The 14044-nt window shown below is 41.4% G+C and overlaps 1 protein-coding gene across 2 annotated transcripts in view; it reads left to right on the forward strand.

Annotated features, from left to right (window-relative positions):
• The window catches only part of TMEM45A (transmembrane protein 45A), a 70973-nt gene extending 57607 nt beyond the window's left edge, over nt 1–13366 (forward strand). For both annotated transcript variants that reach the window (XM_004439956.3, XM_087439418.1), the window contains exons 3-6: nt 23–235; nt 1895–2079; nt 8045–8190; nt 12857–13366. In XM_004439956.3, the coding sequence (XP_004440013.1) occupies nt 23–235; nt 1895–2079; nt 8045–8190; nt 12857–12950 (638 nt within the window). In that variant the 3' untranslated portion in view covers nt 12951–13366. The remainder of the gene's footprint in view (nt 1–22; nt 236–1894; nt 2080–8044; nt 8191–12856) is intronic.
• The last annotated feature ends 678 nt before the right edge of the window (nt 13367–14044 follow it).

The following is a 14044-nucleotide window of genomic DNA, read 5'->3' on the forward strand; positions in this document are numbered from 1 at the left end:
AGTGTGATGTGTTCCTCTGCAGGCATGCTGGGGGAACAGTTCGTTCTTGAAGGGCCCCACCTGGCCTTGTATGACCATAAAGAGGGCCAGTGGGTCCAACTCCTGAGCTGGCATCACTTCACCATGTATTTCTTCTTTGGGCTGCTGGGCGTGATGAACATCTTATGTTTCACCATCACTTCACTTCCTACGTCCTTAACCAAGTTAATGTTGTCCAATGCCTTTTTTGTGGAGGGTGAGTATGAGAGAGGATCCTCCTGCTCCTTTCACTATTATTGGACATTTCCCCTGCCCTTTGCAATGGTATTCCATTAGTGTCCTGGTGCAGCCTTGATCCACAGGGCCGTCTGTTTGGACACGGTGATGTCCTATGTGGATGTCCTGCTCAGGATGCCAAAGATTTTCTGTCGCTATTGACTCATACAGTACAACTGGACAAGCACAACCATTCCATGTGCTTCATTCACATTTCGCATCTGTCTTAAAGAACCACCTACTGTGGTTATTCACCTCTGTGTTATCCTGGAGATTATCATTATTTCCATTTTTTTTTTTTTTTATGAGGGAGGCTCACTTTTTTTTTTTTTTTTGAGGAGGATTGGCCCTGAGCTAACATCTGTTGCCAATCTTCCTCTTTTTCTTTTTTCTCCCCAAAGCCCCTGTACCTAGTTGTATATCCTAGTTGTAGGTCCTTCTAGTTCTTCTAGGTAGCACAGCACCCCAGCATGGCTTGACTAGCGGTGAGTAGGTTCTGAGCCCAGGATCTGAACGGGCGAACCCCACCGAAGCGGAATGTGGAACCCAACCGCCAAGCCACCGGGCCGGTCCCTCATTATTTCCATTCTTAACAAGTGAGGCTGAGCTCATCATAGTGAAGCGTGAACATCCTGAAATGAGCAGACCGCTCACCACAGAACAGCTTCCACCACCTGCTAACCAACGTTTGTCGTATTGATGCAGTAAAACTCCATCGTCATGTGTTGAGTAGGGTCCAAAAAATTCAGTCACATAAAAATATAAGGTCCTATTTTTGAGAGGTTAACGAAAAACAACATTTTTTGTTGGGTCGGTCTCCCCATTACTGTAGAGGGAAACACTGGAAACAAGTGTGTAGTGATTTGCTTTCATTTATTGCACTTTTAAGGAATAGATGGATAATGGAACATAAAAAGCCCCAAATTATCAGGAGGCAGTCATTTTCTAACTGTCCCCCTTGCCTCCCACATCTGAAGATAAGGACGTGTGCCAGCCCCTCTCTGAGAACGAGGGCTATAGAGGATGGGCACCAGCGACCAGCAGCGTGGTTCTCACTATCTCAGGGGTCATGATGTTTTGAATGAATATTTTGTTCTCCTCATCTAAGTGGAAAGGGTGACGCTGAAGCTGGAATCTGTCTGTCCATGAGACTAAAAAATGTAGTTAGTTACTACTTCTTGGAAGCTTCCAGAGCATCTTGGCTTACCCATCAAAGTCACTCTTATGATATGTGTGTAAATTTGCTTTCTGGACTGAATTCCTCAAGGTGAGGCTTTGTCTCACTCATCTGTGCATTCACCCTAACTCCTGCTCCCTTGCCCCCGTCATGCTTATTATTCATCCTCCTGCGTAGAAGATGCTTTGAAATACAGTTAGTTAAAAATGTCATAGTGTGTTAGAGGAGAGAATAAAGGTTGGGGAAGGGAAAAGAAGTGTTAGCTTTCAAAGATTCCATTCTAAAGAGATAGTGATGACTCCAAAAATGCTAGAGGGTTCCATTACTATGGGAAGCAGTGGGCACCTGATATTTTGGACAAATGTGTGTGTGTGTAAAATTCTGTGGGGAGAGAGAGAGAGAAACAGTGGGTGTCCCTTGGTTTCATTGAAAAACACAGACTATGTTTTCTCCCTCTGTCAGTTTTTGTCTTATACAACCACACTCATGGCCGGGAAATGCTGGACATCTTTGTGCACCAGCTGCTGGTCTTGGTCGCCTTTGTGGCAGGCCTGGTAGCCTTCCTGGAGCTCTTCATACGGACCAACGTAACCGTGGAACTTCTGCGGACAAGCTTTGTCCTGCTTCAGGGGAGCTGGTTCTGGCAGGTGAGTAGGGGCCTCCAGTTAACGTACTTGGTGGCTCCGCCGGTAACCTTCTCTCTTTGTTTGGTGGGGCATTTTGCTCTTGAACCCAGAGACTTCCTTCTGATGTGCTGCCTGTAGCGAGAAGGCGGGCCTTTGAGAGGTGGTGTTTCTTTGAGTGGCCCAGCAGCCCGGGTGGGAGTGTTGGCAGAGCATCGGGGAAGGAAGGAGGTGTGTACACCTTCCTCACACACCTGAATCTCCCTTATGTAGGGACCCTGAGCCAGTGCTTTTAGTGGGAAGCTGTTCTTGATGCTAAAGCAGCTTATAGCCTAAAAAGGTAATGAGCTCAAGAAACATATGGAAGGCAGGAAAGGGAGAAAACTATCACTTATTGAGAAAGAACTATGTGCTGTCCATGGTACAGGACTGTTACATACACATTGTTTCATTTTGTCCTCACGACGACTTGGAAGTGAGGTGTTATCATCCCCAATCTGCTGATAAGGAGACTCAGACAGACCAAGTTACTTTCCCAGGATCACACAATAATGGAACTAAGATCTAAATGTGGCTCTGCCTGACCCCAAATCCCAGTCTCTTTCTATTTTATTCTGTCCACCCCTAACCTTGGTGTGTTGTTGAAAACATCCATTCCAGTCAGTGAACATATACTTTATAGAGACTGATAAACTGTAATCTGATGTTCATATGTAGAGGTAGAGAAGGTCTGGGATGAAAGGTGAGTGTGGTTTAATCAGGGACGACGTCTTAGAAGAGACTTTTAGTTACCAGAGAGCAGGGCTTTGGGATGATGAGGTTGTTCCAGGGATTTGCGTTTCACACGACGAGTGATGAGACAGCATTGTCAGGTGAGGGGGAGGAAAAACGTCGTGGTCACACGGGATAGGAAAGATGCTGTATTTAAGCACTGGGCAAGTGGGTAGGCTTCTGCAGCAGGGCTGGTAAAGAGGGGCTAGCTCAAGGGTTATTTTGAAGGAAAAATGATATAGAAAAAAATGACAAATATCCTCTAATGTGATACAATTGATAATTGGTGACTTTAACCAGCTTATATACAGAAGCTATTCTGTTAGATTATTTATCATCTTCAGGGAACCTAAATAGAAAATGGTGTGTAAAACACTATTAGGCATTCTATAGCTCCTGATTGGAGAGTTTCCCATGTGTGTGCATAACCTATTCAAAAATAAAAATAAATTACAGGGCCGGCCCTGTGGCTTAGCGGTTAAGTGTGCCTGCTCTGCTACTGGCGGCCCGGGTTCGGATCCCAGGCGCGCACGGAGGCACCGCTTCTCCGGCCATGCTGAGGCCGTGTCCCACATACAGCAACTAGAAGGACGTGCAGCTATGACGTATAACTATCTACTGGGGCTTTGGGAGCGAAAAAAAAAAGGAGGAGGATTGGCAATAGATGTTAGCTCAGAGCCGGTCTTCCTCAGGAAAAAGAGGAGGATTAGCATGGATGTTAGCTCAGGGCTGATCTTCCTCACAAAAATAAATAAATAAATAAATAAAATAAATAAATTACAAAATTTTGAAGGAGAGAACTTCTGCTCAAGATGACACAGTGAGTTTATGCTCCAGTGTGTCTCGTCGGTTCCAAACACATAACGATGACAGATCAAATATAAAAAATATCTATAGGGGCCGGCCCAGTGGCGCAAGTGGTTAAGTGTGCACCCTCTGCTGCGGCAGCCCGGGGTTCGCCGGTTCGGATCCCGGGCGCGTGCCGACGCACCGCTTGGCAAGCCATGCTGTGGCGGTGTCCCATATAAAGTAGTGGAAGATGGGCATGGATGTTAGCCCACGGCCAGTCTTCCTCAGCAAAAAGAGGAGGATTGGCAGATGTTAGCTCAGGGCCGATCTTCCTCACACACACACAAAAGAAATCTATAAAATAAAAAAGAAATTAAAAGAAGAAAAACATAAATAAAAAATAAAGAAGTTAAAAATATTTAGCTGCAATTAAACAACACAAACGAAAGCAGAGCAAGCCACCTGTGGGCCAGACACAGACAGAGCGGCACCGCGGGGTCAAGCTGGGCTGGAGGCCTGCAGGCTCCAGGGCTGGGCTAGGCAGTGGCGGAGGGTTATATGGCTCCAGTGGAACTACAAGGAAAGGAAAGAGTTCCTCTCAAGGTGGGAGATGAAGTCAGGTTCCTGGAACTCTTTCCTTGTGTTGTTTATATGTTCTGTCTTCCTAACTGCTGTCACCCCATTGATCTCTCACTTTCTGATGGAGGTCTGTTCAAGTTTTATATTATAGTTATGGATTTGTCAATTTCTCTTTATTTTCAGTTTTTGCTTTAATGTTATGAGGCTGTATTCTGCTTCTCTTTTTCTAGTTTTTTGAGTTGAATGCTCCTTTATTTTCCACCTTTCTTGTTTTTAAAAAAATATACTGAGAGCTATGGATTTTCCTTCACACACTACCATAGCTACCTCCTGTAAGGTTCGATGTGTGGTAGTTTTCACTCAGATGATTTTGAAATGTATTTTTCATGTGCTTTCCTCTTTAATTTATGAGTTATTTAGGAGTGCACTTTTAAGTTTCCAAAAATATTCATTTTCTTTTTATTATTATTAATTTCCAATTTAATTGCTTTGTAGTCAGAGAATGTGTTCTCTTTGAGATGTGCTGAGGGGCCGGCCCCATGGAGTAGCGGTTAAGTGCGCACGCTCTGCTGCTGGCGGCCCAGGTTCGGTTCCCGGGTGCGCACCGATGCACTGCTTGTCAGGCCATGCTGGGGCAGCATCCCACATAAAGTGGAGGAAGATGGGCACGGATGTTAGCTCAGGGCCAGTCTTCCTCAGCAAAAAGAAGAGGATCGGCATGGATGTTAGCTCAGGGCTGATCTTCCTCACAAAAAAAAAAAGAAAGAAAAAAAAAAGAGATGTGCTGAGACTTCCTTTGGGACGTAGCCCACTGTCAGTGGTAGTAAATGTTCCATGTATTTGAAAAGAAAGTATGTTCTGTCTTTGTTGGGTTCAGGATTCTGTATATATTTACTAGATCAAGTTTGTTAAAGAGCTAAATATTCAAATAAAGAAGTTAGAAAGTAAGAAGGAAAGAGGAAACCCAAAGAGAGTTGAAGAAAGGAATAATGCAGATAAGAGCAGGATTGATGAAAATGATTAGTGTTCCATTAATAATTAATGACTTTAAGGATCCGAGGGAGGAAGCTGTGGGCTGTCACAACTGAGAATAGGTTGGCTTAATGTTGTCCCTTTCAGCAGAGAAATAATGTTTTCATATTTCCCCAAAATCTTTTATAAGGAAGAGCTATGAGGTTAAAGTCTTTGGGCATAAATCTATAATTATTTAAAATTTTTCCATCTATGAGTATGTCTAAACTAGTTTCTTTTTTTACCTGGTGGCCAGACTAAAAAACCTTTGGAGCCTTAAAGAAAAATGAACACTTAATACCAGTGCAAACACAGAAACTGGCAGGAAATGAAGGTTTAGCCCTAGTACCTCTCCCCACCCCTAGATTCCTCTGAAACAAAAATGTCTAGAGACTCAGGTGAATTTATTATGCTTCCATGTTTTGTTGCTATGTGTGGTGTATGAACGTTTATGGCCAAAACTCTGTCTTAAGTTAATAATATTACATTATAATTTGCTTTTCACCATATTTTTCCTCTTGCTATTTCTCCAAACATGGTAAATACTGTGCATGAAACAATGTATAGACAGATGAGAAAAAATGCACACCTACGCTCTTGGAACCATAAGCATGGAGATGTGAACTGAATGAGGCAAATGCTCAGATTGGCCACTTTTTTATAACTTATATATAAATGATTGAGTGATATGCAAACCTAGAGGGAATTTCCCTCCCAGCCTTTAAAAATGGTTTCTTTCCTGAACCACATTACAGCCAAATATGCTTTCTCAAAAACCTAACCATGTCATGGCATTAAGAAAAAAAAAATCCTTCAGGCCCATGCATTCCATGAGTCGTGTTTTCCTTGAGTCCCTGTGTGGGAGAATATTTCTAAAGCTCTCTTTTGCACTTTGTCATTCCTGAGCTCCCCCCATCATTGTCTGCGCCGCGGCACAGAGAACCAGAGAATGAGGGAGATGCTCCTGCTGTCTTTGCTTCTCATTATTTTTGAACAGTTGCTTCTGTGGCATTTCCTGGCTCCACTGATTGCCCGGATCTCTGAGCCCAAACTAAAACTCAACCTTGTCTTGTCTTTAAGAAAGACAAAGTTCATTCAAAAATGGCAGAAAGACCCAACTAAGCAGTAGTGGTCTGAGGTCTGATATGGGAGATCAAACGCTTGCTTAGGCTTATAGTGTGGAAATATGTGATTGGAGAATAAGATTAAAACACTAGGAAATTCAAACTCTAACCATTAGGAGATGGGCCCCTGCTTGTTGCCTACTAGAGAAGATAATTATTTACATTTTAAATATGATACTAATGAAGCTTAAACTAGTCAAAAACAGATGTTCAGGAGTGGCATACAAGATATAGCAAGAAAAAATTCTTTTTCAGGCCTTTTTTTTTCCGTGGAATTTTACATTAGGAAGCAAATTAGGACAACAGATGGAAGAGTGGGGGCTGACGTTTATATTTAAAGGAGGATTTAATGAGTGCAATTTCTGGCCCTTAGTTTTCAGCTTTCCTCATTTACTTGCTTTTAACCTGAAATGACCATGGAATGTTTCTTTGGCTTCCATGTAATCACATCAGTTAACTCTGTTCATAGGCCTTTGATTAAATCTTTAGCTTTCAATATCAGGCTTTGAGAGTCCCAATGAGATTAGCAATGAGAGGTGTTTAAAATTTCTCTTTTCCTGGCATAAACAGTAAACATCTTGACTGGTAGAATTGATGGTGACTGATGGAGGTGACTTAAGAGAGATTTTATTTGGGAAGCTCCAAAAAACAACTGTGACTATGGCATGGACGGAGAAGTCCATGAGCCTCCAGGTCAGGCAAACCTGGATCTGAATTCTAGTTCTACCATAGTAATCACGTGACTGAAGACTAGATATTCTGTGCCTTTAGGTTTCCTCAACTATAAAATAGAAATAATATCTCATGAGATTGTTTTGGGTATTATTGCCATGCTAACAATATTAAATCTTCTGGTCCATGAACATGAGATGTATTTCCATTTATTTAGATCTTTGATTTCTTTCAACAATGTTTTATAGTTTTCAGTGTACAAGTCTTGAACCTCTTTGATTAAATTTATTCCTAAGTATTTTATTCTTTTCAATGCTATTATAAGTGGAATTGTTTTCTTAATGTAATTTTGGGGTTGTTAATTGCATGTGTATAGAAATACTTTTGTGTGTTGATTTTGTATCCTGCAAGTATGCTGAATTCATTTGTTAGCTCTAATAGTTTTTTTGTGTGGATTCTTTAGGATTTTCTACATATAAGATCATGTCATTTGTGAATATAGATAGTTTTACTTCTTCTTTTGCAATCTGGATGCCCTTTATTTATTTTCCTTGCCTAGTTGCTCTGGCTAGAATTTCTAGTACAATGTTGAATGGAAGTGGTGAAATCAGACACTCTTGTCTTGTTCTGATCTTATAGGAAAAGCTTTCAGTCTTTCATCACTGAATATAATGTTAGCTGTGGGAAGTTATTTATTTTAAAACCTTTTTGTACCCTAATTTCAAAATAACTGAGTGAGGCTGCACAACTTCGAAACCTAGCACATTCTCTGAAGTCCACCAATCCTCAGAGATGATTACTACTAATATTTTGAAAATCAATCTTTAAATGTCCTTAGAAATTTTTTTTCCCAAAAATATGACCTGGTAGATACTGTCTATATTGCTAAAACAGGCAGCAAAACCTGATGTCTTATCTGTAGTATCTCAGATAATGGGAGTTATCTTAGTTACCATTAATCTTGGAACCAGGCATTTTGAAAAGCACCATCTTTGGGATTGTGGCTGGTTATTTTAATATGTGTTTTTTGTTTTAAATTACAGATTGGTTTTGTCCTTTATCCTCCCAGTGGAGGTCCTGCCTGGGATGCAGTGGATCATGGCAACATTATGTTTCTCACTGTATGCTTCTGTTGGCATTATGCATTAACCTTTATCATCATTGGAGTGATTTATGCTCTTGTCACCTGGTAAGTTAGTGATTTTTGTTCAGGAAGTTCTATTCCTTGGTAAATCATCATCAAGACTCGATAGTTTTGAACTTAAAATTCAAAGGGGGATTTCATTCCTTAGCATTCCACAAGACAGGGTAATGTGACAGAAAATGATCTGCAAACACAGAAATTTCAAATAAAAAGAAGAAATGCTGGTTTAAGATTTTAAGGTTTAAGGCTCAACAGTGTCTCTGCTGTGCCTCTGACCTATGTGTCACCCTTCAACACACTCTTCTGCACCTCCGTGTCTTTGCATTTCTGGATGGTCCTCCTCACCTGCAGTGAGTCCTCCAATTGCCCAGATGCACATCACTTACAGCATTTCCCAAGCTTGCCGTCATTCTTGACCGACACGTATGTCCCCCATTAAATCTGAGTACCCGATTAATGTGGCATTTACTCTAATATTTCCAAAGGTAAGATTCAGGTGAATGATGCATGTTTTTACAAAGATCCTGATGCAATGTTTCATGATGGGTGAGGAGCAATATAACAGATTGATAAGAATATATATTTCTAGCTCTGCTGCTTATCAGCTGTTTGACTTTAGGCAAATTATTTAACCATATTAATTCTCAGTTTTGTAGTTTTCAAAATGGGGATAGTAATAGTCCCTAAATGAGATCATGTATTTAAACTGCTTAGGACATAATAAGAGCTCAGTGAAGGTTATTCTTCTTGTTGTTCTTGTTCTTCTTGTTATTCTTCTTGCTCTTCTCCTCCTCCTTCTCCTGTACCACAACACGTGTAAAGTCTAAACCCTGTGGGAAGAGACAGACAATTTAAATACAATGCAATAAATGGAAATAGTGTAATAACAAAGCACATCGGAACTCAGAGGAGGCCTCCTCACAATTGAGAATTAAGCTGCGGCTTAAGAGATGAGTAGGAATAGAAAGGAGTGAACACAGTTCCTCTTTCTAAGGTAGCTAATGCCAACCACACTGGCCTGGCTGATCCCAACTACTAGGCATGCAGGCTCCAACATCTAATTCTTGAGACTTCAGCTCTGATTGAAATGTTCCATATCTGCAGTCTTTATTATGGTAGCTGTGAGCTACATGTGGTTATTGAGCACTTGACATATGCCCAGCGCCACGTTAATTTTAATTAATCTAAACATCCATATATGCATAGTGACCACCATATTGGACATACACATCTGGCAGGTTTTCCAGATTCCTAAAATGCAGTAGCTGCTTCTAGGCCCAGTGGAGTCTCAGCCTCTGCCAAAACTAGCTTTCCACTCTTCTCTTGAGACGTGGGCCTGGGTGACCTCTCCTGCTCTGTGTATCTTTGAGCTTTACTGCTGAAGCAGCTTTGGTGCTGGGTCTCTGAGTGAGGAAACCATTTCCTTGTCTAGCTCCCAGATGTCTCTGCTAGGCTTTGGGTTAGCCCACTGTAGTTGCCTCTTTCTAGAGGTCTAAGTGCTTTGGGTGCTGGAAAATTCTACCTTCTCATTGATTTCTGTTAGTCCTATTTCATTCCCCCGAAGCATGTGCATGAGCTGGTTGTTAAGTCTGGCTCTGCCATTGAGTGAAACTTGGCTTCCTCCTCTGTTGTTCTAGGCTGACATCTGGGCCTAATCTCCTATGGGGCTGGGCAACCTCCAAGAACAATACCAGCATTCAAGGAGCCTCTCCACTTCATGTCAGCTCCCTTGCAGAGCCAAAAGAAGACTACTGTCTCTTCCTGTTTCAAAAGCCTTCAGACCCCTAATGAATCTCTTATCCACTTATAGTTAGTTCTCTAGAAACCAGAAACTCCATGTTTATTTCTTCAACCTCCCTCCTGCCCTTGACACCTTTGACTTTTGACCATGTAGTTCCCTCTACCTGGCATATTCAAATTAAATGCCCATCTCTTCTACAAACACTTCTGTGATTATTCTGGCCCTTGCTCATCTCCCTGCATGAGTTTTTACAGCACTTCAGTCTCTACCACACATTTTAACAGTTGTGATCTATCTGCTGAGGTTTACTATTAGCTCACTTAGTCTTTTCTGCTAGTTAGATTTTCTTTTCCTTGAGTAAAAGAATTTTTTCATGTTTCTCACAGCTCTTGGCACACTGTCGAACATATAGCAGGTACTCAATAAACACTTATTTGCTGTTTTAATAGATCCGTTTCAGAGTTACTTGAATGTAGGCTTCATTTGTTTGGAAATCATATTTTATATGCTTTTCAGTTTTGCTCTCATATTGCTCTCAGAAATATAAGACCAAGAGCTCATGTTCTGATATATTTTGGTATAAACTTAAGCAATAGCTTAAAAAATATCGTGACAATTCAGTCTGACTTTCAGTGAGGTCACGTGGCAGGCTAATTCAGTCCTTTGATCACAAGGAGCTTTGAAAATCTGTTTGTCAGGCTTTGACTGTGGAGTGGTTTGTAACTCAGTCACAGGTGATGGATTTTCAGACATTATATCAGAATTTGTTTGACGTAGCACAACAATCACCATGGAAGCAAAATTGAGTTGTGGAACTACTGCCTCCAAATCTCTGAAAAATGAAGCTGTACATCCCAGCTTTCCAGAATAATGGTTCAGAGATTGCCTCATCCAGTCCCATGCCTACGGTCCTGATTGTGACAGCTCAGAGGAGTGATCTCTCTGTTTGGAAATCTTATTATGTGTTTTATTGTATTTCGTATTTAAACACCACTGTTTCACAGAACTATTTCAAAAGCCCCTCTCTGTGGGTAGAGAAATATTGCCCATTTTCAGGTTGGTTTTCCAAACAATGATTCATGTGAGCCATTTTGAAGAACAAAAGAGAGATGACCAAATTCCAGGCATGTGATCGTTTGCTTTCAGGAAGCGTGATTTTCAGATAGACTCTTGAAGTGCACCCAGAGTCTCAGTGCTGCTCGTTCTTATATTAATTGAAGAGAACATGCGGGAACAAAAGCCTAGACACACCCCACCCGACCTTAGTTCCCGAGACTTGCGTCATTCCAGGAACAGGCAATTATTTGCACTTCCTCTTGATTACTCCATCCCTCAATCTGTCCCCAGTGGCCATTTCTGCATGTGCCAATACTATCAGATGCAGATAGAGCCTGAACATGCCTCAGCTTGGTGGCTTGTAGCAACAGCAGATTCGACCCAAAGTGGAAGAGTGGGAAACAGCAGGAGTCACTAGGGTCTGTGTTAACAATTAATTTGTAATTAAGTAGCCATGTCTTTGTTGTATTTTCCACAAGAGTTATCAGGAATGAATCTAATGAATGGATTAACTAATTAATCCATTTCTTTAGCATGTATTGAGGTTGTACAATGTGGAGATAACTGTGTGGATTTAAAAAAATGACACAAGCAATGTCCCAGTCTTTAAATTATTTAAGAGTATTAGCTTTTTGTGAGAACAGTGCCTTGAAGAGTTGTGGACATTAGGAGCAACGTCACTAGTCAATTAATAATCCAGGCAAATGATTTTGAGTGGTTTTCCTTGGCTCTTGACAAGTCAACAGATGTCACTGACGCTGCTCAGTCATTGTGTTTCGGAGGAGTTAATGATGAGCTGGAAGTGACCGAAGAATTAACCTCTATGAGTAGGTGATGGATATGAACTCCTGGCAGATTGCTCCAAAGGCCATTGATTCGTCAAATGCGTGTGAGCCCCTATTATGTAGCAGACATTGTTCTAGACTCTGGCTAGGGTTAGGGCAGTAAAGAAGATGAGGTCTCTGCTGTTATGAAGCTTACTTCCTTGTGGGATCCACAGCATAAGTAGAGGCATTGCATATCAAGAGGGGCAGGTCAGACCTGCACTGGAAGAAGAAGAAGGGCAGAAAATAAGAGTAAAGATGCAGAGGGGCTGGTGAAGTTTTTCACAAAATGAGAATGATTTTGATGGTTTGGTTTATCAAGTCTGTTTGCATATTCTTATGTATTTCTGGAAGTTAACTATGTTTTGTTGATATGGTCACAGTACAATGTCTTTACAAACAATCACGCACGGGAGAATCTTTGCCTAGTTCTTATGACATCAGAGAAGTGAAGAGCCTGCTGAGTTTCTGCTGCTAAGAAGCTTTGCATCTTCCAATGTCAAAAATTATAATTGCTGCTTCCCCAAAACCTATAGATTCTCTTAATCTATGAAAACAGTCATAAGGGGGCGGGCACTTCTTCCAACTTCTTAATTCATCATGGACCATCCCATGCAGCTGAGCAGCCTGTGGCCTGCACAAGAGCACCCCTCTGAAGGCGTGAGTAGGGGCTGCAATACAGCCCAGACTGACGTGGGGCTCGACATGGGGAAGGAGTTGCCTTCACGTTCCTGCCGCACAGGAGAGGGCTCCATTTTGCAAGACACAGCTCAGGGGGCGGACTTGATGGAGAAGCTCGTCTGAACTTGGTTGCATCTGGATTGCTACAGCTCAGAGATTCTCTTCTTTGTTTTAGAAATGATCAAAGTTATGAATAATTAGACATCTTCTATTGCATCTGTTTTCTTGTATCCTGCTTTAATCCACAAAAAATTTTCAGGTAATTTCAAAGCCAAATAAAAGTACTTTTCTTTTCGGGTTGCTTCTCCTGTTTGCACAGATAATCTGGAGTTTGTTGTATTACAGCTACATAGCACTCTGGGCTTTTATTTTAACCAGCATAACATGAGATGCTTTTCATTCTCCTCAGGTTGGTTAAATCACGACTTCAGAGGTTCTGCCCCTCAGAAGTGGGACTCCTGAAAAATGCTGAACGAGAACAAGAATCAGAAGAAGAGATGTGATTTTGATGGGCATCTGGTCTGTCTGGATGAACTTTTTCTCTTTTGCATTGTTTTTGTTCATGGTTTTGTTTTTTGACCTTTTGTTTAGAGAACAACAGGCTGAGGACGATTCTTGGCATATTGTTTCTATTTCCAATTTTGTTAAGATATTTGAATTTAAATATTTTATTTTTAGGTTTGAAAATACTTTGGATGATAAATTCATTTTGCACGTCAGTCATGGTATTGGGGGCCCAGAATGACTCTTCCCAGGATGTCTCAAGTTTGGTGCCCATGCTATGAAAAATATTTGTTTTATTTGTCTTGTAGATGTGCTCAAGGTTCCTGGGCTTACTACATTTCTAACTCGTTCAGCATGGAATTACAGTTGTTTATCTTGTTGCTGCAATGAGAAATAAATGAATGCATGAACCCTGGTTCAGTCACCTCAGATCTTTTGTTTTTGTTATTCAGCTGCACTCCACCCACACGTCATGTAGAAGAGGTGTTGTGACACTGAAATTCCTTCTTGTGAGACATCTTTTTCTGTGGCACCTGTCTTCTCTCCTGGGAAAAGTAAGCCAGAAGCCATCTTGAGTCATGTGCTCTTTCAGAGAAGATAAAAGGGATGATCCCTAGGACACATGGTTGCAAAGCCATGGGAGATTGGGAAAGGAGAGTTATGATGTTACCTTTGGAATGAAAAGTCATCAGGCAGCATAGCATGACCACCACACCGTCCCCTCTGCTGAAATAGTTGAAGGGTTAAAATGAGAAGCAGCCTTTTATGGAATATTTGGGTAAAAAGTCAGAGCCCTCACCTAGTCTGTGCACTAAGTACCCACCAGTGGAGAGTCAAGAAATTGTATTTCTAGTTCTGGGCTCTACCATTAACCAGCCTCTAGGGCTTTAGCAATCACAACCATGTCCTTCTCTGAAAGTAAAGGAATTGAATTGGATGAATCATGGGGCCCTTTCTGGCTGTCACATTTTATGATTCTAGGGTCTCTGAGACAAAACTGAAGCACAGGGACAGCTAATTTACTACAATGTTAGTCAGAAAGGCCAGTCTCTCCTGTGACAAAAATGGTAAGGAGGCTGTAGGACTCTTGATG

This window comes from Ceratotherium simum, chromosome 15 (genome assembly GCF_057802395.1).
Source record: "Ceratotherium simum simum isolate JZ-2026a chromosome 15, ASM5780239v1, whole genome shotgun sequence".
Taxonomy (NCBI): Eukaryota; Metazoa; Chordata; class Mammalia; order Perissodactyla; family Rhinocerotidae; genus Ceratotherium; species Ceratotherium simum.